This window comes from Rhamphochromis sp. 'chilingali' (assembly GCF_963969265.1).
Source record: "Rhamphochromis sp. 'chilingali' genome assembly, chromosome: 15".
NCBI lineage: Eukaryota > Metazoa > Chordata > Actinopteri > Cichliformes > Cichlidae > Rhamphochromis > Rhamphochromis sp. 'chilingali'.
Genome location: NC_137942.1, coordinates 20,356,646 through 20,371,467, shown reverse-complemented (window position 1 = coordinate 20,371,467; position 14,822 = coordinate 20,356,646). Strand labels below are relative to the sequence as shown.

Below are 14,822 nucleotides of genomic sequence, written 5' to 3'. Positions count from 1 at the left end.
AAAGCAACTTTTAAACCCTTGAGTTATGTCAATGTAGGCAATACTTCCGGTAAATTCTTTTCAAAATAAAGAACCAACTGAACCGTTAATAAAGGCGCTGACTGAGTGGATTTTAAATTATTAAAAGATGACGATGAAAATCGCTTGGGGAGATTATTTCAGCTCCGTTGGAAACAGAATGATTTTATAATTGTAACAATAAAAAATGCAGAACTCAATTCTTTCAATAGAGCAAAAATAAATACGTTATTGCGGCGAATCGTTAATTTTTTTTAAAATTTTATTTACAAGCGCTTTAGAGGAAGCGGCACCGCACATACAAACAGGCGTGGACAGGCCCTGCCTGATCCATCATGCTCACTTCCCTTGTCTGTGACGTCCATGTTTCCCCCTCACTCTCCCACTGAGTGCATCTGCTGTCCTATCTAATCTTTGCCTAAAATCACAGCGATAATCCTGCATCCATCTGTTCCGAGAGAAAGAGAGAGAGTGAAAGACAAAGCACCGACAATCTGAAAACCAACACCATTTTAATGCATCATCATGTTTTAGGTGATAAAATCCCGATGACACAATTGCACTGAAATAGTGACATCATCTTAAATTGCTTGAATTTTATTATACACAAGGTTATCTCACATGTACACTTTTTTACATAAAATATTTTCCATATATTTGCATTTTTAAATACATATCTTTTCTTGTCTTTTTAATTTTTTTTTTTTTACACCAAATCCCACCAGATAACCACACATTTCATTGAGGATGGGAAGGAAAACATTGGAGCAGCCATAAACTGAGACAAAGAAGAAAAAAGCAGATCAAAGATACACTGATACAACACGCACAAAATGAACTTGTTCACAGTTATCATCATTCACGTCTTTAAGACTTTTCACTCAAAAAATGGCAACTGACCTTTTGCACTTTTTTTCTTGTAATTATTCGACACAGCAACACATTTAAAAACTAAACCCCCAAGTGAATCAAACACGTCCTTTTTAAACAGTCCAGCACTGCAGTTTTATCTCGCAAACATGACCCACTGAGTACCACCAACAGATGTACTGTCTGTCAGCACGAACAGATGCAGGAGTGGTGTGTGTGTGTGTGTGTCTGTGTGTACACAAGTCCAGTACTACTACAGATTACCTCGCCCGTATGTGACTGTACTCCATTTCCCAGCTGCCAGTGCGCTTGACAGGCAGGAAGCTGAGGTTCTCTACTCTTACAAGATATAAGTGAAGCTGAACTTCACACATTCTCTAATAATGTTCGCCTATCAAACTCTGTCTGCACGATTCACTGTGCACTCGCATGAAATTAGCCCCCCTGTGTGTGTTTGTGTGTAAAAGGGAAAATATGAGGGCTGGCACAGTACTGCACCACTGTGTCCATTAAATATGCTCACTGCACAACTTTTCAGCACCTGCACCCAACACAACAGCACACTTGCTGTCACACACACACAGACACACACAGTCGATCTGAAAAGCTTGGATTTACCCGCACAAACACGACTGATGTTGAGAGAAAGATAAGACAAGGAGGAAAAATGGAGGGAGAGGCTGCCAGAGAAACAAGAAAAGGCATAAACAGAAAGTGCTGGGAGGCCTGGGAGTGTTATAAATATGTACCAAGCTGAGGGAGACTATACACACTGAATAGAAAGTGGGAATTGTCAGATGATTACTGGCGACTGTGACCTGTAAGCGTGGCTGGACATGAGATGCAGTGAGAAACTGTAGGCGGCAAAGTCAAGCACACAGGTGAAGGGAAGTTTTACAGCTTTACACTCATCTACGTACGACTTTACAACACCTAAGCACCTTTTTTCTTTTCACTTTGATTAGGAAGTTTGAAAGTTAAACTCAGTGACGTCGTGGCTGGTGGCGTCTGTTTAGTTTATCTGGGAGCTTTGAGAGCTTGGATTTGGTGATGAATTCTGCATTGAATAGAAGTGTGAGGTTTTTAAAACTGAGGCTCTGAAGGTGCTTTCCCAGCAAAATAAAAGTAAATGCATGACTCACACATAAAAAATTAAAAACAACACAATCCCAGTGGCTTCAGCAAGTTGCTATACAGGCCCACAACTCTCTCGCTCTTTCTGTCTCTCTCTCTCTCTCTCACACACACACACACACACACACACACACACACACACACACACACACACACACACACAGGATCTCCTAGTTGCGGATACAGAACTCCTGACCAATCACAATGAGCATCAGCATCAGGATGTAAGATGAGTTCTGATGAAGATGAAATCAGTTTTTTTGTGTAAATTTAGCACTCTGCATGCACATGCTTGCACACGCACACTGTCTCTCTCTCTCTCACACACACACAAACACACACACCTACAGTGGAATGAATCTGATCCACTCTTTTGATATGTGCTGCTATAAATTTTAAGAAGCACACAGCAGGTCTGTTCAGTGACTCTCTTGCAGTCGTTCTCCAGAAACACCCTTCCTCTTTCATTTTTTTTATCTTGTTATTATTATTTTTTAAAACTTGTGTCACGTCAGTCTTCTATGTGAGCTCCTTCTCTACTTCTCCCCCGTACATGTAGGAGTTATATCCGGGCGGCTGCACATACTCCTCAGACTTATCCCAGTCTGTCACCCATCCTGACCCTGCTCCTCCTCCTCCTCCTCCACCGTTGAAACCAGCCCCCGATTGGCTTATGGCTCCGTACTGCCCCCCTCCACGGTACATCTCTTCTGTTTCATTGGCCAGTTCATCCTCGTCGATTATACCGCACTTCTCCTCACTTGTGTCCTCTATGTCTGCCCAAGGCTGCTTTTCTCCTGATGCAAAGAGTCCTAGTGAAGAAGAAAACAGATCAGCAATGAAACTGCGATATTTTAGAGATGCGTTACAAAACACTGTAGAGCCAAAGTCCTACCATAGAAAACCACTCCTCCATAATGAACAAGTGAGGCTATAAGGAAGACGTACTGCCACTCCTCACGCGTCTGAAATGATTCAAAAGGTATTTTAGCACAAGAAAGAACAAGAACAAGTCTCCCTGGTGTGTCTTTACTCATTAAACATCTTGAGCTTTATGCTCAGCTTTGTTGATACACGTGAATGAGTCACCTTGTGTTTGGTCATGGCACCAACTATGAGAGGACACACCATTCCAGATAACGTTCCCACTCCGTTCGAAATGCCCATCAGTATGCTGGCATATCGAGGCGCGATATCCAAGTGATTGACATTAAACCCTGAGTGAAAGAGCAAAAACACAGAATGATTTTTACACTTAGGGGATAGAAAAAATGATATCATTTTTTAAAAACACATTTTCGTCTTAACGACGTTCACTTCAAACAGTTTAATAAGATAATGATCTAATATCTGTCTGTGTGTGAAATATAAAGCCATTTCCAGGTAGTAGCGGGCACAGCTTGTCATCCACAAACCAACTGGGGATGCCATGTCCATCTTTGATATACAGTCTATGCTGCCAATGAAAACACTACAGCTGACTGACAGACTCATGTTTGCAAATTAGGTCATATTTTAAAGTCCTATCAATGTCAAGTTTTATTCTCATTATGTAGCTTTATTGTAATCAAACTGTCAAAACTCATTAATTTTGATTGGTAAATTACCATTAAACAAACTTAACCTAGCTAACTAATATGGCAAATTCATTTACAGTCATGTAAATTGGAACATTTTTAACAGGATTTTATAATACTGTGAAAACCTTCAGAAGCAATAACATGAAATAACAATTTTCTTATGACTTCATCAGTCTCTCACATCAATGTGGAGGAATTTTGGCCCAACTGTTCTTTATAACTTTACAAAGTTAATTGTGATTCGCATCAACTGATTCATACACACCTCTCCTAATGTCTCACCACAGCAATGCTTTCAGGTTGAAGCGTGGACTTTGACTGAACCATTCAAGATCATTTCTTTCTTTATTTTTCAGCCATTCTGTTGCAGATTTTCTGTTCATTGTCCTGTTGCATGACACAATTTTAGCCAAGCTTCATCTATCAAACAGATGGCCCCAAATTTCACTCTGTATACTTTGTTATACAGAGGAGCTCGTGGTTGACTCTATGACTGCAAAGTTCCCAGGTGCTGTGACTATAAAACAATGGCTGGGATGAGTAAAGGGGAGATGACACACAACAAAATTAAATAAACCATTGTGCAGATTTCTTTGTTTTTAAATATTGTTGGAAACATTTGGGAAAATGTAAGTAGGGCAACACATGTCAACAGAATCTAGAAAATGTGTCATTTTCATACTTTTAAGTTAAAACTTTAACGGGAACCAGTTTAGCTCAGTAGTTGAGCAGGTTAACACACCCCACGAGGCCTGGGCTCGATTCTGACCCTTGGTCCTTTGCAGTGTGTCTGCCCTGTTCTCTTTCCAGTCTCTTCCTCACTTATAACTATCCAAAACACTTGATTTACCGCTGTCCTGCTCACATTTAAAGCAATACTTAAAATTCCATTGTCTCTCATTAAACCTTACTATCACCTTCATGTAGCAACAGTAACACGACAAGTCAGGTTTTCACCTTACATGTTTAGAACATAGATTACCTGAGATAGCAAATCCACTGAATCCCACCGCCAGGACCAAGAAGGAGATGGCAATACCCTTTGTGTGAGAGTAGCCCACCACCAGCAGGAGGGTGGCTTCCATCCCAAAACCTGTGGAAATTCCAAAGAAATCCACATCAACACAAAGGAATTACGAACACTAATAACAAACCCTGTTGTTACAGTCAAGGCAGTGCCAATATGCCGTAATTTTCAGTGTTTGAAGCTGTACACGTGTTTATGCACACGCTGATTTGACCTTTAAGTTGTGCTGAAATATTAATTTGCTTCTAATGCTGGCAGCTACTGCACTTTAAATATTCTAACTGCAAGCTGCTAAATGCCCCACAACTGACAGCATAGTTTCATATGTTTAATTTTAGGAGAACTACAGCATCATTAATAAGTTCATCTTTACACATTTATTTATTTATTTTTGCAATGCTTCTAATTTAGCTTTAATCACTGTGATGTGTCAGAAAGTACTGAAAGAATTGTTTAACTTTTTGCAGCCATTTCTGCAGCAAAAATGAAATGCTATTATAATTTCCAGCTGATAATAGGATGAAGTTTTAGTGAAATAATAATTTGTCAGTTTTCTGAGCCACGGTCTAAAGATATTTAAGAGCAGTTGGTTCGTAGACCTTGGTGCTCTGGGAGGAGTGTCAGATGACAATTGCAGAGTCAGAGAATTATGGTACCCTCATACCCATTTAATAGGCTCTGTTGGCCAACTAAGACGGTTCACCAGAGCTGTATAGAGTTATTTAGTTTCTGCTCATAAACCATAAGCCATGCTCTTATGTTTGATAGCCTCACCTCCACAGTTCATGAGCTTCCTGACGTTGGTGGTGGACATCAGGTTGTGGGTTCTCAAGTAGTCAGCCAACTGGCCCCCAATAGGCACGATGATTGTCATCACCAGATGGGGCAAAGCTGACACTATGCCCACCTGAAAGTCATGTATAGGAGAGGCAGACAGTGTGTACATGTGCGTGAAAAAGGCAAAAATAGTGTTTTTGGGGGGAAAATGAAGGGAGGATGATGAGATGTTCAAATTTGTCCTGACCAAGTGGGAAAATTACAGTTTTACTTGCTTTGACCCTACAGCTTGGATGCCATGCTAACTCACCTTGCTGATCTCAAAGCCAAAGACTTCTTCAAAGTAGGCCGGCTGGCTGATGAGCAGCAGGTAGAAGGTCCAGCTCCTGCAGAAGTTGGCCACAATAATGGCATAGACTGGCATGGAGGTGAAGAAGTGTTTCCACGGGGTTTTAAATTTCTACCACAAAAAGTAATAAGATATTAATGATATGCACCAACTCCACCAATTAAGAACTGCAGACTCAGCCAAGTGCATGGGTCTAAATACACATACTTGAAGGGGATTGAGAAATGATGCAGACTCTCCGATCGCATCTTCAATGTATTTCCTCTCCTCTGGTGAGATGGTGGGATGGGCTGCAGGACTCTCGTATGACACCAGAATCCAAAACAAATACCAGAATATCCCAAAGCTGCCTGGGAGAGGGAGAGAGAGAAAGAAAGACACAGACATAGGAGACAAAGAGAACATTTAAGAGAGAACGAGAATTTAAAGGAGTTGTGGAAATTTAAAGAGAATCAAATAGTGGACATTTAGGGAAATTTGCATGAGCAGTCTTAGTGAGAAAGATAGTAATAAAAGTAATATAACACATATTTGTACTAACCATAGACATAAAATACAGAAGGCCACCCAGTGTATTGCACCAGTATCCCAGCTAAAGGCATGGCCACCACTGCCCCAGCATAGGATCCTGTTAAGACAACACACACACAAAGAAGGCACAAACCCTGTTTATATCTTTCTTTCTTGCACTCAACATGTTTTAGAGCCATCATAGTCTTTTTAAACTCTTAAACGTTAGATGAACTTCTAGCAGTTTCATCACAAACGTGTCTTCAAACCCACAGAACCTGTGCAGACATTGTAGATACTGATCTGTGAGGTGACAGGAAGCTGACATTACCACAAAAAGCTGTCGTGGCTAATCGACTTCGCTCAAGAGGAGGTGCCCACTTGGCCCAGATCCCATGACAGGCTGGGTATGATACGCCCTAAAGGATAGAATACGGTCAGGGAAACACCTGTGCATGTGGGAATAGTCCTACACAGAGTCCAGATGTGGACAAAAACTCATATTTACCTCTACAAGGCCCTGGCATATCCTGACAAGTATGACGCAGCTGTAATGGCAGCGAGCGGCAGATGGAATCAGCATGTTGAGCGTCGATGTGGCCACGATGGCAAAGCCGAAAACTCTTAAAAACACAAAGGACAGTAACACTGGCATCAGAACATAAAAAAATCCCAATACATCCCAATACTGGCATTTTCTATGAATGCTGGTTCAGCTGCTTTGCCTCTTACTGTTCTGATTCAAATTATTCTTTTTTCCACACCTAGCATGTATGCAAATTCAACCAGATCTGACACCATAAATGTGGAGATATTAACCTGTTTGCTGCAAATTTTTGACATATAAAGCCACCCGGGATTTGTGTGACGATGTAGCCCCAGAAGAAGGAGCCGTGAATCATCCCCACTGTCTCTGGATCCCAGGTGAACTGTGCAGCCTGGAGAGAAGAAAAAAATTATATGACTTTAGCTCACTTCACAACAGAGGAGATTACCTTGAAAACTTAAGGTCAAGGGCAACTCTGGTTCATCATCCCCAACCACAAAGCCCACGAGTTGGATGTCCCTGATAAATACATTAAATAGAACCAATGGTTCAGTATCTTGCTCAAGGATACTTCGACGTGCAGACCTGAGTAGCTGGGGAATCGACTAACAACATTTCGATTGGTGGATGAACTGTTTTAACTCCTGAACCACAGCCAAGGCAAGCTGGCACAGAGCTGGCCTAGACTGCAGGACTTTAGAAAATTTGATATCACTACACAAAGTAAAGTTTGTTTATCAGCAGTTAAGATGATGCCAACATCAAAACGCCTTAATAGAACTTTTCAGCTTTAGTCTAATACTCTAATACATGACACTACTTATTATGACTTATCAAGTCATTTAAAAAGTTACATAATTACAAAATTTTATTCTTCTCCAACCAACTACATTGTAAAAGGGATAGCCTCAATACAACACACTGCATACTGTGATTAATATAAACCATTAGATATAGTCCAATGAAGATTTAAAGTGATCCCACAGAAAAAGACTTAAGACAGTAACTTTCATTGGTACTGTGAAAATACTGCATGTTACCTGTGTTCCAACACAATTATTGCAGATGTGGCTTAATATCAAATTCATAAAGTAGGTCAATAAAGGCACAGAAGTTTTAATTTCTCTTCTGCTACTCACCACAAGTACTTCCTTGTTGCCTTTGTAGACAGTATGATCATTGACCATGCTTACAATGGCCACACCTAGGTTGCACCTGATGCCAAAGGAGATGCAGAAGCCCAGGCCAGACAGGATGGCGATGATGTACCGCCGGGGCAGGCCGAAGCAGGTGCAGTCCACCACAGGCAGCTCCTTCTCCTCCACCAGCTCAGGACGACCCTCCGCCGACAGCTCAATAGTTTCTCCATTTGGCTGCCGTTTCTCAATCAGCCTGATGGGAGACAGCAGAATATGTGTTAGGCTTTTGGGGTAAAAGTGAACAAAATGGTGCAAAAGACAAAATTCTGTGTATTATAATGTGCTGCAATGAAATCGATGCCTCGGTGATCTTTATGCCTAGCCTCACAGATGATCTGATCTAACAAATCAAAGTAAAACTGCAAAAAAAAAAAAAGCAGGAACACAAAAGTGTGAGCTTCCTTTAGAAAGGAGCTATGAAAGGTTCAGTCTCCAGCTTCCATGCTGACATCACCGGGAGTTACCAGATTATTTTGAGCCTGTGACAAAGAGTTTGCATCTTTTCTTCATGCATGTTTTAAACTGCAAAGATTTTGCACTCTCTCTCTCTTTTTCCTCCTACAAACGCACTCCTCCAGGCTGACATCATGCTCCACACCGGGGTCACGCCTGACTCAGCACGTCCCAGTGTGTGGAAGCAGCTGTCACAAGCCGAGGAGCTACGACAGCCGCGTCGTCTCTGCTTCAGGATCCAAGGAACCTACTGGTCCTCTCACTCTGATAGTGTCCTCACCACTAAATGCCTTCATTTTTTATGACATCATTCAGCCGAATCTGCTTAACAAATTAGCATTATGTTTAAAACTACAAAAGGAACTTTTGTAGGAAATCAGCTTTTAAGGAGTTACACTTTACCGAGCTGCAAAGACAGGGGTGCAAGTGTCTAAAATGTGTTTGCTTGTTTTTTAACCGCTTAAAATCCCATGGTTTTAGCCCATGTGAGGTGATCTACTTGTTTTCCAGGCTATTGTTCAGTTTGTGTGACCATTTTTGTAAAACAACATGTCGAGCATCCCCTCAACAGAAGTCATACAGAGAAGTCAGAGAGCAGCCATCTGTGTATTGCAACCTTCATACTCACAACAAAAACACACACTTCCATCAGATTTAAGTAAACAACACCTACAGATATACATTAGACAAAGTGTCACCATTTTTTCAGTGAATGTATATATCAGTGTTCACTGTCTGTTAAATTTGAGTTCGCAGCAGAGCGAATCATGTGTCCGCCATCCACTTTCCATTGAGGTGATCCAGTTAGCCAGTGAGCTGGAGAATCGCGCACAGAAAAAAGCACAATCAACACGGGGGTCAGGCTGGCGAGGTGACGATGGTTGTGTTTTAAAGATAGCGTTTCATTGGAGGTCGGGGCTTAAACAAGGTTAGAAAGCAAGTGTGCAAAGTCGAGACAAGTCAGCCTCTGATGCTGATTAATTATTGACCTTTTTTTTTTTTTAGATAAATTATTTACTCCAGCTTTTACACCACAATCTGCCACCATTTGTCCGTCTGTCATCCACCGCTGTCATTATATTTATTTTAGTTATGCGTGTGAATTCCACTCCCTCCCCCTTTTGCACACAGCACACTCTGTATAATCTCGATATGCATCCATGCAATCTGTCAAAAACAAACTAAAACGCAAGACAAGAAGACAGGTCAGTGCAATTACGAGTATAATTAAAACTGCCTACATAAAGAAATATTCTACTCTTCAGTAGATAACAGAAAACACAATGGAAAGCAACATTTTTGGAATTTGTGAGAGATTAGAGAGGCTGCATCCCATCTCCCTCCCTCCCTCTTAATCTGTCACTACACTAAGATTAGGATTACAAAAATGATTTACTTCCGGAAATGAATATGGATGGACAGACTGACTCTGCTGGGCACGATTCAGCACGTTTCTCCCTCTATCACGGCACGCTGTTGAGTTCATGCTGGTCATGTTTTTTAGTCCTTCTGTAACTCAGAAAGCCTTTTTCAGCTTTTGCGTCAAGCTGCAAAATTTCAGGTTGTGCCTCACCTGTTAGTTAATGGTCTACATTTTTATAGAATGGCCCATCTGACTGACTTGGAAATGGGACCATCATGTGTTCATTGCTGACCTTTCACACAAAGTGTCCTGACCTAAGGACGTGATTTGCAATGTGTTTCCCAGTGGATCAAATACAAGAAATTAAAAAACTGCAACCAAATCCTGGAAGCATTGAAAAGGGCGACGCACGACAGAAGCAAAGTCGTGCACATAAATTTGTTGAATCAGTTGTTCACGCTCCTGCCGCTAAACAAATGTGCTGACTTGTCCCCCCGCGTGGAGCTCCTCCCTCATAGTTGGTGAAGGCTGCAGGAGAATCCTCATTAAACCTCAAGACAGATTGCAGCTTGACACCTGCCCATATGCTAAGAGCTAACGAGGCTACCCCACAGCAAAAAATGGTCGTTAATTACAGATGCTTTCCACTAAAAGGCAGCCTCACCCCCTGTGTTCGTGTACAAAGCTGAAGCAAGGGAATTTCCAGCTTAGAAGCAAAGACTTAAAAGATTCTTATACACAAACTTCTTACTTCTTAACATGCTGACTGGTAAAATTTACCAGCTCTGTGTTGAAGAAGAGACACAGGTTCACAATACTGCTTGCTTCCACTCATCTGATGGAGCTGATTGGTCTCAGCTGTCAACAATTAATGAGCAAGCGAGCATGAGCAGGCAGGAGTCCTGCGACCTGGGGCTCTCTGAAATATCATAATTACAATAGTAGCAGGCTCAGTGGAGGCACACGCTTCAAACAGAGCTCATGATTTTCACCTAGACAAAAGAAGCAAAGTCCTAAAACCTGTTTAACCCCAGCGTGAAGACTTCAATACCTCTTGAGTTTAACTGGTGTAAGGTGTTACACAAATTTGATTATATATTAAAAGTATGTTATATGAAACTCCTTAAAACAATAAAAAAATAAAACAGTTGTTGCTAAACTGTGAGTGTTTGTAAGCACACTTTGATTCTGTAATATTCTGTCAGCTTTGATAAAATCACAGTGACTCTCAGGTGACTCGGGGCCTTTATTAGACTCTGTATTAAAATCACCAATTCACAGAGTATTCGGTGTAATCCTCTCATATGAGGATGATCGAGACTGAGAGTGAGACAGCGAGGGAGTAAAAATATTATATAACACCAGACACCCTGGTGATTATTTCTCCATATTTGTGAGCTTAAATTGATTCTTGATTTTATTCCTTTTCTTTTTCTTCTTTTTTTTGTCTCATTTCAGCATTTTGGAGCACGCAAAGTAGCTTAAAGATTAGATTTTTACTTTTTCTCCGAGCACTTTGTAGTTTTAATAGTGATTTTGTTGTTGTCCCCCTCCTCTCCCATCCTTTGAGAGCCTCTCGCTCTCCCTGAAGTGAACAGATTGGGTCTCGGTGGGACTGTGTCACCCAGGGAGACACCCTCCTCCCCATCCTGTCACACCACTTTTTCTCTCTCTCTCCTGCTGACACACACACACACACACAGACACACACATTTAACAGTTACACGTGTGACCTTCATAGACGTATTATCTAAATACTCACACAGTATAACTCAGTCGCAGTATGAGTGCTGTCTCCACACACACAACACTTCTCGCTACATTCACCAGAGAACAACACTTCAACAATGAGCTGCACGGGGTCGTAATATGATAATCGAACCACGTGTTAGCTTACATTAAAATATTTCCTCACAAACTGAACAAGTGAAGCAGACACTAAATGCTGAAATCGACAGCATGGACAGCATCGCTGCCAAAAACCAGGCATGCTGAGTCGTTGCAGCTGACTCTCCAAAGTGGCACGGCTATTGTAGATGAATCTCTGGTCATCTGTGAAGACTGTTTCACAAACCTGTGCCCATGTTCCACACAAAACAACAGAGACAGATGAACGGATAAAAGATAAGAATAGGAAACACAGAAGTGTCTCAAATGTGGACTTGGTGTCTTGTAAGATTTTGCCTTTTGTGTTCAAGCTTGAACCTGCTTTTTTCCTTAGACATAGCTTTATCAAGACTAACAGGAAATCCATGACAAAGACATCCTACATATGATACAAAAACTAATGCTAAATGCTGGGATTAAATGATGGCATGCTTTCCTTTTATTTTATTCAGAGCACTTCTGCAATGACACTGAACTGTAGTAGCTGAAAAATGCACTCCACTGCAAGTAAGATGGATTAAAAATGGATTACCTGTCATATTCTGTATTGCCTCACATGTAGTACAGCACAGCCTCTCATTGTGTAGCCAAGCAATCCTGCAGATGCATTTAAAAGTCTTTTAATAAATCGAAGCGAGGCATTTTTATGATAGCGTCTTTGGGGTACTATTAGTAACTTTTGCACACAACCCAAATTAAAACCAAGAAGCAGTTGTGTGATTATATTTCATGCAGAGCTGTGAGAATAGCCAGATTTGGGGGATCCATCTGGAAACGTTATAAAAGAGCAAATAATGTAAGCAGAGATGTGGAGTGACCTTACAGCGCTGAAGTTTGTGCTTACCTAGTGGAGTTTAATATAGAAACAGGAGATGCATTCTGATGGAGAAAATGTTTAAATAATAGATGAACTCCTGGCTGCTTTCATCAGGAGGGATCACGGTTTTGTCTGTGAGGTGGTGAGATTGCACGCAGACACACTCGTCTGCTTACACAGTGCAGGGATGCCCAAGTTTCACCACGCATTCACACATATACAGCTTTATATACACACATGCATACACAAAACCATAACACACTGCTCTCTTATTCTTTGGCTGCACTTGACACATGCAACCGCATAAAACCACGAGGTCACGCTAAGCTGAGGAAACACCCACTAAAGTCAACCTGAATCCAATCCAACACATCACATCTCTCATGGAATCAGCTGTGGTGATGATGCGCATGTGTGGAACAGTAAGAGAGAAACGAGACAGGCATGTGTGTGTTGATTTAAGAGACCCCAGTAGGCTGAAAGCTGCTGGTGTCTCAATGGATGGAGGATGAGGAAGAAGGAGGAGGAGGCAGTGGCTGGAGGAAGTGACATGGCTTGCATGGGATGGAATGAGTGGGAGGGGAGAGTTTAGGGATTTGCATGGCTCGACAGCTGGACTGCAAAAACAGGCTATTTCAGGACAGGATTTATACGTTTGGTTGCTACCTCAAATCCTGGGAGAGCCAAAGCTTAAAGCAATGGTTATTGCATGAGGTTCTATGATTGTCTTTAATCTGCCTTTTTTTTATTTATTTATTTTTAAACTGAAATATTATCAGTACATCAATCTGTGTAGCAACTTTCACACTCATGTGTACTTTATTTACACATATGCAGCATTTTGAAATGTTCATAATCAGAGAGGATTATGAAGCTTTCTTTTCTTTTTTTAAAATAAGTACCTGCATGCACCTCCAAAGACATCAACTATGTACCATACAGGCTGCAGCAGTGACATAGTTGTCTTTTTTATATCGACCTTTCTTATTTATTGGTGCAACTAACAATTATTTTCAGTCTCAATTAACCTACATATAATTTTCTTAATTGATGGCAACAACCAATAATCATTTGGTTTGTATTGTCAGGTAGGAAAAAAATAGATGTGGAAAAACACAGTTTCAAGGAAACGTGTCCACAAGGTTTTGTGTGTTTTATCACGCAGGTGATTATTAAAATAACAGTTTATATGCCTGTCACTCAAAACTCAGCCTGAAATATTAAAAAACTTTAGAAATTCACACCGTATTTCAGTCGTTTCTATTCATTTCATTCATTTAGTATAATCCAAAACACGTTTTCATAACAATTAAAATGAAATCCTTCTTTCGCTTTAAGACGATCAAACAAACAAAAAACTGCAAATCATTTTTTAAGTCACATTATTTAAAAGAGAAAAAAAAACATACGGCAAAAACAATTTGGAGCGCAAGAAATGTAATTTATACCGGGAAACTAAAGATTTAAACTTTCCGGTTTTATCTGGCCAGCGCTTTCATTCAGCCTGGTCGTGCCAATAACGCACGGAAACATTATGTAACCAGACTTTCTTCTTCTCTCCAACACCACTTTGAGCCTCACAACATCGAACAAAAGCGCAAACAATAAAAAAAGCATAAATGCAATAAAGCATCAAACCACAAAGAAAGAAAGAACAAACACTCCTTTTCTCTCACTGATAACTTCTGTAACACTATGGAGTACCCGTTATGGGCTTCTGTTACAGCGACGACAGTGTGTCATGTTTTTTCCTCCTAATAAACCAAATTATTCAAAATATTATGGATTTCATCCATTATAAAACACTTCTCCTCTCACTTGTGACAATCAAAACTCCCTACTGCGCAAACGCGGACTTCTGTCGCTATTTTTTGTGAAGGGTTAAACCCAACACATTCCTCTACAATTAAAATAAAAAAAGAACCAACTTTTTAAGTGTTAAAAATTACTGCTTGGAGGAGAGCGAGATGACGGATGCACCAACAGCACCGCCACCAACAGCACTGATATGTGTTGCAAGAAAAAAGGCGTAAAAACGCGCACAAATCCGGGGTGAGTTGAGAACATTTGAAATATCAGTGTACCTGTGAATTTTCCCCAAAGTTTTGCCCGCGACCGCCTTAAACCTGTCTGGTCGGATCTCCATCTTTGCAGCTCCTTGACCCGGCCGGTGTGCTGATGTCCCGTGCGCCCTCCTGTCCTGCCCGAGCGCGTCTCTCTCTCTCTCTCTCTCTCTCTCTCTCGCTCTCTCTCTATCGAGCACAAATCCCTCCTTCACTGCACTGCCCCCT

General features: G+C 41.0%; 1 protein-coding gene across 1 annotated transcript; it reads right to left on the bottom strand.

The window, feature by feature from the left end:
- Nucleotides 1-562: 562 nt before the first annotated feature.
- slc17a7a (solute carrier family 17 member 7a) lies at nt 563-14,731 on the bottom strand. The gene is made up of 13 exons (XM_080904700.1): nt 14,616-14,731; nt 7,952-8,204; nt 7,085-7,203; nt 6,774-6,888; nt 6,597-6,684; nt 6,297-6,383; nt 5,963-6,105; nt 5,717-5,866; nt 5,404-5,536; nt 4,585-4,695; nt 3,112-3,239; nt 2,918-2,987; nt 563-2,834 (listed from the first exon to the last, which is right to left on the bottom strand). Exons 1-13 carry the CDS (start codon nt 14,675-14,677, stop codon nt 2,542-2,544), a joined length of 1,752 nt encoding a protein of 583 aa, XP_080760826.1. The 5' UTR covers nt 14,678-14,731; the 3' UTR covers nt 563-2,541.
- Between the last annotated feature and the right edge of the window lie 91 nt (nt 14,732-14,822).

Bases quoted from the DNA above. Each gene is read 5' to 3' on its own strand.
- slc17a7a (XM_080904700.1), bottom strand. From the start codon at position 14,677: ATGGAGATCCGACCAGACAGGTTTAAGGCGGTCGCGGGCAAAACTTTG. The intron at 4,696-5,403 runs GTGAGGCTATCA...GAATTTCCACAG, and splicing joins GAAGCTCATGAACTGTGGAG to GTTTTGGGATGGAAGCCACC. The intron at 2,835-2,917 runs GTAGGACTTTGG...CTTCTTCACTAG, and splicing joins TGGAGGAGTGGTTTTCTATG to GACTCTTTGCATCAGGAGAA.